This window comes from Tupaia chinensis, unplaced genomic scaffold, assembly GCF_000334495.1.
Source record: "Tupaia chinensis unplaced genomic scaffold, TupChi_1.0 Scaffold138441_1, whole genome shotgun sequence".
NCBI classification, from domain to species: domain Eukaryota; kingdom Metazoa; phylum Chordata; class Mammalia; order Scandentia; family Tupaiidae; genus Tupaia; species Tupaia belangeri.
In genome coordinates this window covers 377,932-386,875 of record NW_006198338.1, presented here as the reverse complement: position 1 = coordinate 386,875, position 8,944 = coordinate 377,932, and the positions used below count along the sequence as shown (strand labels likewise).

The 8,944-nt window shown below is 46.0% G+C and overlaps 1 protein-coding gene across 2 annotated transcripts; it reads left to right on the top strand.

The window, feature by feature from the left end:
* The first annotated feature begins 568 nt into the window (after window positions 1–568).
* Window positions 569–7,129, top strand: CCR8 (C-C motif chemokine receptor 8). 2 transcript variants are annotated; one of them, XM_006161339.2, is made up of 3 exons: window positions 569–692; window positions 3,799–3,893; window positions 5,551–7,129. In XM_006161339.2, exon 3 carries the CDS (start codon window positions 5,565–5,567, stop codon window positions 6,627–6,629), a length of 1,065 nt encoding a protein of 354 aa, XP_006161401.1. In that variant the 5' UTR covers window positions 569–692; window positions 3,799–3,893; window positions 5,551–5,564; the 3' UTR covers window positions 6,630–7,129. The 2 variants fall into 2 exon arrangements, with proteins under 2 accessions (XP_006161401.1, XP_006161402.1); XM_006161340.2 differs by lacking the exon at window positions 3,799–3,893.
* Window positions 7,130–8,944: the final 1,815 nt, after the last annotated feature.

The window sequence follows — 8,944 nt, the reverse complement described above, 5'->3', positions numbered from 1 at the left end:
TCTCACTGGATGAAAGAAATAAACAAAACAAGCAAAAAAAAAACAGAAAACAAAACAAAACAAAAAAAGAAAACAGTCAGTCCAGCAGATGGCGGAGTGTTTACATCGCCGGACTTCTACCTGGCCCACTGCTGTTTGAGTCTGAGACCTAGTGGCTTGAAACTCATGATGAGTGTGGGTGAGTGCATGCCTGGGACCCCAAGAAGAGAATAGAGCAGAAGGGATCATGGCATAGCCATCCCTGTTGGGGTGATTTCTCACTTTTCTTCTCACTGTCTCTGCCCCACCCCAGTATATGCCTCTAGGGCAAAAACCTCTTAAAAAAGAAGAAAGAGGAGAAAAAGAAGAAGAAGGAGGAGGGGAGGAGGAGGAGAAGGAGAAGAAGGAGAAGAAGAGGGAGGAGGAGAAGAAGGAGGAGGAGAAGGAGAAGAAGGAGAAGAAGAAGAAGAAGGAGAAGAAGAAAAAGGAGGAGGAGAAGGAGGAGGAGAAGGAGGAGAAGAAGAGGAAGAAGCAAGTATCCCTTTGTTATGTGATGCAGACTCCACTAGGTGCTGAGGGCGGAGCTTGCACCTCATCACCCGAGGATATGTGTAGCTGAGTGCTGTACCTAGCTGCACCTGCTGCCATAAGGTGCAGACTGGGAGGAAGGAGGCAGCAACCACCAAGACCTCGAGAACAAGGTGCTAATTAAGGTATGTTTTAATAAGAATTCTTAGGATGGAAGGGCGTGAGTCTACTGGGGCACTCTTATGTCCTAGTGGGAGGCAAAAAGAAAGCCAGTATTTCAGAGGTCTGTCACAAAAGGTGACATTTTAGTGTTAATCTTTGCATGTCTCCAGAGGCCATAAGCCCCACATGTGTCAGTGGTTGTCGGTGACTCTAGCCAGGGGGAGCAAGCCATGCCATTCTCTCTGTAGGACATTAGGAGAGAGTCAAAGCTCCTATAAGAGTGGGGAGATAAATGGGACCAGTAGTTGGCGTAATGGCTATGTCGCTGGACTCCCATGTAGTCGACCACGGTTCGTGTCCCAGCCCCGGTGGCTTAAACTCATGCCGGGTGCGTATGCCTGCGTGCCCAAGATCCCGAGAGGAGAATGGAGGAGAAGGGATTGCGGCGTGACCATCCCCTCTGGGGGGTGATTTCTCGCTTTCTGTCTCTCTGTCTCTCTCTGTCTTTCTGGCAAGCGCCCGTGCCCTATAGCAAAAACCTCTCCAAAAAAAAAAAAAGAGGGGGGAGGAAAATAAGAAAGGGTAATGCCAGGCAGTGATGTGGTGGTTAAGGCAGCTGGATCCCATATGACCAGCTGCGGAGTTCAAGTCCTGAGCCCAGTGGCTTGGAAAACACCCCAAGAAGAGGTAGAAATGGAGAAGAGATTGCAACATGACCATCCCCCATGGAGGGTGCTTTCTCAATGCCCCCTTCCCCCATCTCTCTCTGGCAAGCACTTGCATCCTTTAGCAAATTAAAAAAAAAAGAAAGAAAAGACAAAAAAGAAAAAGAAAAGGTCCTTCATATCATCAGGAATCACAGAGAGCTGTTCTCATGCTGGGTCCAATTCCTCCGTCAGGTAACTGAAGGGCACCTGCAGTTATTGAAGGATATTGTTCTCGAACAAGGAAGCTGGCAAGCAAACTCCTGCCCCCGACTAGATGCTAACTTAAGTCGTCTCACTCAATTCTTACCAAAGCCTGAAGCTGTTATCAGCCCCTTTTTACAGAAGAGACACCCAAAGCTCAGCTTGAAAAAGCAGCTCGGGTTGACCCGCTACAAGGTCACCTGGAACTTGGAAGTCAGGTGGCTTAGACTTCAAAACATGGGAGTTTTTTTTGTTTGTTTGTTTTTTTCTATCCCCAAAACATGGGATTATGGAAAAGGGTTTTGGAATAGACAGATGTGATTTCAGGTCTTGCCTGTCATCTCAGAGGGTGTGACTTTAGGCATGCTACCTAACTTTGCGAGATTCAGATCAAATTCTAACTCCAGAAGGTAGAAAGGAAATGCTGCTGCCCGTTTCACTGGGATTCATAAGAATTAATTCAGCGAATTAATCCATCCAAAATTCCTGACCCCCTTAGTAATTTGTATTATTTACTTATTTATTTATTTATATTATTTTTTGATTTGCTATATGCACATGGACTCACCAGAGAAAGACAGAGAAAGGGAAAGTGAGAAAGCAAGCCACCAGATCCAGGACTCAAACTGTGGCTGCTCATGTGGGAGTCTGACACCTCAACCACCATGCCACCTGCTGGCCCCATGCTATTAAGTATTATTGATGCTTTTCAAGGGTTTTATTAATAAGAGGGCATGGGGAAATATGCTTTGGGAGTCAGTAGGGAAGAGATGGGGAAGAGAATGGGTCGAGAATCTACTCTTATTATAGGGCATTAGGGAGTGGACAGAAGGAAGATGAACTGAAAATTGTTTTCAAAAACAATTGCAAAAGGGGACCAGCAGATGGCATAATGGTTATGTGGCTGGACTCCCATGTGGCCGACCATGGTTCAAGTCCTAGACCTGACGGCTTCAAACTCGCACCAGTCACGTGTGCATGCATGCCCAAAATCCCAAGAGGGGAATGCAGGAGAAGGGATTGCAGCATGGCTATCACCCCTGGGGAGTTGATTTCTTGCTTTCTGTCTCTCTGTCTCTCTCTGTCTTTGTGGTGAGCACACACTTCCTATAGCAAAAATTCTCTCTTAAGAAGAACAAAACTGTAAAAGATAAGAAGGAAGGAAGATGTGGGAGAGGAGACGGTTGTTTCTAGAGACGCTGACCACAAAAGACTTAAAGGCCAACTCCATAATTGAGAAAGTATTTTATTTAAATTAATTTTGGGTACAAACTTATATGAAACTAATTTCTTTTTTTAAGAATTATTTTTATTTAACTTTCATTTATTTGTTTATTAATTTATTTATTTTAATTTGACCAGAGAGGGACACAGTGAGAGAGAGAGAGAGGGAGAAAGAGAGGGAAGCAAGCCGCCAGGTCTGGGACTTGAACCATGGTCGACCATGTGGGAATCCAGCACCCTTAACTACTACACCACCTGCTGACCCCGAGATTAATTTCTTTGTCTTTTTTTTTTTGAGAGGTTTTTGCCATAGGGCACATACGCTCGCCAGAAAGACAGAGAGAGAGACAGAGAGACAGAAAGCGAGAAATCACCCCCCAAGGGGGATGGCCACACTGCAATCCCTTCTCCTCCATTCTCCTCTCAGGATCTGGGCACGCACACCCAAGATCCGCTGTGAGTTTAAGCCACTGGGTCAGGGATTCAAACCATGGTCGGCTACATGGGAGTTCAGTGACATAGCCATTATGCTAACTGCTGGTCTCCTGAAATTAATTTCTTAAAAAATTGCTTGCTTGCTGCAGCCTGGCAGCAAAGAGTTGGGGGGCCTTGAGAAAAAGGGCTTTGGATTGAGAAAGGACAGACAGAAAAGCTGGGGTTGGAGGGCCAGGCATCTCTGGTGGAGTCACTGTGGCCGTAGCTGTTCTGTGCTCTTTTTTTTTTCTTTTTGGAGAGGTTTTTGCTATAGGGCGCATGTGCTCGCCAGACAGACAGAGACATAGAGACAGAAAGCGAGAAATCACCCCCCGGGGGGATGGTCACACCGCAATCCTTTCTCCTCCATTCTCCTCTCGGGATCTTGGGCACGCATGCACACGCGCCCGGCGTGAGTTTTAAGCCACCGGGTCTGGGACTCGAACCGCGGTCGACTACATGGGAGTCCAGCGACATAGCCATTACGCTAACTGCTGGTTCCCGTGTGCTCGTTCTTTTATAGGGGAGGTGAAGCCTCATGCTTTCTATACTGACTGCAACTGTGGAGCATCTAAACACGCCTCTGCTGGTTTTGGTGGTTGCTTCTGGGGTGTGGAGGTACGTTGTGTAGTTAAAGGAACTTTAGATTCATCTCAATTTTGGAAGAAAGAAAGAGAAAAGAAAAAAAGGAGAAAGAAAAAAGAAGAGGGAGAGAGGTAAGAAGGAAAGGAGGACAAAAAGCAGGCAGGCAGACAGGAACAAAGGACTCAAAACAATCATGGTGTGTCAGCAGTCGCTAATTCTGTGTGGTGGGACTATGGGAACTGTGAGTATTTATGATTCTTTGTACATCTTGGCTTTTCTTAGAAGCAGCAGTTGGCATACTGGCTGTGTCCCTGGACTCTCATGTAGTTGACCACGGTTCGAGTTCTGACCCGGTGGCTTAAACTCATGCCAGGCGCATGTGCATGCATGTCCAAGATCCTGGGAGGAAAATGGAGGAGAAGGGATTGCGGCATGGCCATCTTCCCGGGGTGGTGATTTCTCTCTTTCTTTCTCTCTGTCTCTTGGGCAAGCTCTTGCTTCCTATAGCAAAAACCTCTCCAAAAAAAGAGAGGTTTTTGCCTTAGGGTGTGTGTGTTCACCAGAGGGAGAGAGACACAGACAGTGAGAGGGGAAGAGAAATCACTCCCTGGGGGGATGACCATAACACAATCCCTTCTCCATTCTCCTGGGATCTTGGGCATGTAGGCACTTGTGCCCAGCATGATTTTGAAGCCACTGCGTCTGAGATTCGAACTGCAGTCGGCCATGTAGGAGTCCAGTGACACGAGTGCTTTGCATTTGCTGCCCTCCCAATTATTATTATTTTATTATTTGATCAGAGAGAAACAGAGAGAAGGGGAAAGTGAGAAGGCAAGCCACCAAGTCTGGGACTCGAACCATGGTCCATCACGTTGGAGTTCAGTCTCTTAACCACCGTGCCACCTGCCAGCCCCTCTTTCTCTTCTTATAGAAATACTGGTCCTATCAGACTAAGGTCCCACTTTTAGACCTCATTTAACCTTATTTACCTCCTTAAATGCCCTACCTCCAAACACAGTCACATTGAAGGTTAGGGCTTCAACATATGAAATTGGGGAGGACATAATTCAGTCCATGCCTTCCTCTTGATTTTTTTTTTTAAATCATGAGCTTGCTGGTAAGAGAGACAGAGACAGTGAGAGGGAGAGGAAGAAATCACCTCCCCAGAGGGGTAGCCACACCGCAATCCCTACTCCTCCATTCTCCTCTGTGGATCTTGGGCACACATGCCCGATGAGATTTTCAAGCTCCTGGGTCCAGGACTTGAACCATGCTCAGCTATGTGGGAGTCCAGTTCCTTAACCACCATGACACCTACTGGCCCCAAAATAAAAAATATTTTTAAGAAATTGGGACCAGCAGATAGCATAATGGCTATGTTGCTGGACTCCCCTGTAGTTGACCACAGTTTGCATCCCGGACCTGGTGGTTTAAACTTACACCGGGCCTGTGTGCGTGTGTGCCCAAGATCCCAAGAGGAGAATGGAGGAGAAGGGATTGCAGCATGGCCGTCCCCCCTTGGGGGCGTGATCAGGCCCCCTGGGGGGTGATTTCTCGCTTTCTGTCTCTCTGTCTCTATCTGTCTGCTGAACGCACGCGCCCTAGAGCAAAAACCTCTCCAAAGAAAAAGAAAAAGAAATATATGTATATTTTTAAGAAATGAATCTTTCTTATGTGTCTCTGTGACCAGGCTTCCCCGCCTTGATGGATTATACACTCCAGCCCAACGTGACAACACTGACCGAGTACTATCCCGATATCTCCTTGAGCCCCTGCGATGAGGAATTTATCCAGAGAGACAGCAAGATGCTTCTTGCTGTCCTTTACTGCCTGCTGTTTGTAGTCGGCCTTCTGGGGAACAGCCTGGTCATCCTGGTTCTGGTGGCCTGCAAGAAGCTGAGGAGCATCACCGATATATACCTCTTGAACCTGGCCCTGTCTGACTTGCTTTTTGTCTTCTCCTTCCCCTTCCAGACCCACTACCAGCTAGACCAGTGGGTGTTCGGGACTGTAATGTGCAAGGTGGTCTCTGGTTTTTATTACATTGGCTTCTTCAGCAGCATGTTCTTCATCACGCTCATGAGCGTGGACAGGTACCTGGCGATCGTCCACGCTGTGTATGCCATAAAAGTGAGGACAGCCAGGAAGGGCATAGTCCTGAGTCTGGCAGTGTGGCTGACCGCCATTGTGGCCTCCAGCCCATTGCTAGTGTTTTACCAAGTGGAGTCTGAAGATGGTGTTCTACAGTGCTACTCGTTTTATAATCAGCAAACCTTGAAGTGGAAGATCTTCACCCACTTTGAAATGAACATCTTGGGCCTCTTGATCCCCTTCACCATCCTGATGTTCTGCTACATTAGCATCCTGCACCAGCTGAAGAGTTGCCAAAACCAGAACAAGACCAAGGCCATCAAGCTGGTGCTCATCGTGGTCATTGCCTCGTTCCTCTTCTGGGTCCCGTTCAACCTGGTCCTCTTCCTCACATCTCTGCACAACCTGCACATCTTGGATGGCTGCGTCGTGAGCCAGCAGCTGATTTCTGCCACCCATGCCACAGAAACCATTTCCTTCACTCACTGCTGTGTGAACCCTGTTATCTACGCGTTCATGGGTGAGAAGTTCAAGAAAAGTGTTGCAGAAGTGTTGCAGAAAAGTTGCAGCTACATCTTCTTCCTCGTGGGAAGACGGATTCCCCGGGAGTCCTCTGAAAGGATATCATCCTTCTATCAGCACTCTTCCCGCTCCTCCAGTGCAGACTACATCTTGTGAGACCCCAAAGCAGGCCCTGCGTTCGTCATCCTTCTTGTCTTTTTAATAATTTTTAAAAGTCTATTTCCTCCATGAGCAAGAGAGAAAAATAAAGCATGCCAACCAGGTCCAAACTGAGATCAACTCCCAGCCTCGGCTAGTCCTGGGTCACGTGCATAGAATTGTGTATTCAGGGATGGCTCCAGACACAGGCTTGGAACCATCCAATGCAGGATTGACTGTCTTGTAGAATCACGTTTTAGAGCTCTGCCACCAACTGACCCCTCCCACTGTTTTTTAAAGAGACCAAATTGACATAGTGGACTCTGAGGCTACACAAAGGGACGCTCTTAGAACTTTGGTTATAGACACAAGACTTATTTTCTGATATTTGATGAGTCTCTACTATTGCAAGTTAATCTCATCTTTCAAAAATATTGCTACTATTTTTCTGGAAATAGTCTGTATATTTCACTGTATGTTTACAGTAGAATTTTGGTTATTGATATAATCTTGACAGATTAAACAAGCCGCTCTTGGTTTTTCTAAGTGTCATCATATAGGAATTCAATTCTTTAATTTATTTTTTATTTGCTAAGTTTGCATGTGCTCACTGGAGAGCAACAGAGAAAGAGGGAAAGTGAGAAAGCACCTTTAAGAAAGGATGGCAATGGGAACCAGCAGTTAGCATAATGGCTATGTCGCTGGACTCCCACGTAGTCGACCGCGGTTCATGTCCCGGACCCAGTGGCTTAAAACTCACGCCGGGCGCGTGTGCGTGCGTGCCCAAGATCCCGAGAGGAGAATGGAGGAGAAGGGATTGCGGCGTGACCATCCCCCCTGGGGGGTGATTTCTCGCTTTCTGTCTCTATGTCTCTCTCTGTCTGTCTGGCGAGCGCACGCGCCCTACAGTGAAAATCTCTCCAAAAAAAAAAAAAAAGAAAAAAAGAAAAAAAAAAGAAAGGATGGCAATGCTGCAATCCCTTCTCCTCTACTCTCTTCTTGAGATTTCAGGCACGTTCACATACCCAACACGCTTTTCAAATCACCAGGCCTGGGACTCGAACTGTGCAGTTGATCATATGGAATCTAGCTGCCTTAACCACCCTGACACCAGTTGGCCCTATGAATTTAACATCTATCGAAAGCTTTTTCTTTATTTCTTTATCTATTGAGGAAATCATATGGTTTTTCTTCATTATGTTCTTACTTTGGTGAATTGCACCAATTAATTTTTCAATCTGAAATCTATTACATTTCCTTGAGGGAAAAAGAAAAGACCACTTGGTCACAGTCATTTTAATAAATAACTGAGTTTTCTTGGGACTTTCATATCTCTGTTCATGAAAGATATTATCCTACAATTTTCCTTTTTTATAATACCTTAGGTTTTGGGCTTCTAAAATGTATTGGAAAGTACTCCCTTTTCCTCTATTCTTTGAAATAATTTGTGTAAAAAAAATTATTATTTCTGGGACCAGCAGTTAGTGTAATGGCTATGTCGCTGGACTCCCATGTAGTCGACTGCGGTTAGAGTCCTGGACCCAGTGGCTTGAACTCATACTGGGCGCGTGTGCGTACGTGCCCAAGATCCCGTGTGCGTACGTGCCCAAGATCCCGAGAGGAGAATGGAGGAGAAGGGATTGCAGCATGGCCATCCCCCCTGGGGGGTGATTTCTCGCTTTCTGTCTCTCTGTCTCTCTCTGTCTGTTTGGCAAGTGCACGCACCCTATAGCAAAAACCTCTCCAAAAAGAGAAAAAGAAATGATTATTTCCTCCTTAAGTATTTGATCGATTTCATTACTGAAGCCATCTGGGATTTCTCTGTAGGGAGATTTCAAATTATGGCTTCAAATATTTTTGACAGAGTCTGTTCAGAGCTTATATTTTTGCTTGTTTCAGTTTTAGCAAGTTGTGATTTGGGGCCAGTAGGTGGACACTGGACACTATATGGCTGACTGTGCAATTCAAATCCTGGACCTGGTGGCTTGAAAATTGTACTGACACATGTGCATGTGTGCCCCAAAATCCCAAGAGCAGACTGGAGAGGAGAAGGGAGGCTGAAGATGGGGAGAGGAGAGAATTATTTCTCAACTTTCTCTCTCTCTCTCTCTCTCTCTCTCTCTCTGCCTCTCTATGACAAGCTCTTTTAGCCTATAGCAAAAAGAAAAGGGAAAAGAAAGAAAATGAAAGACAAGAAAGTCATGATTTTTATAGAAATATTTATTTAATTTCATTTATTATATTATTAATTTTTCACCAGAGAGAGAGAGATAGAGAGAGGGAAAGTGAGAAAGCAAGCTGCCAGGTCTGGGACTTGAACCATGGTCAGGCAT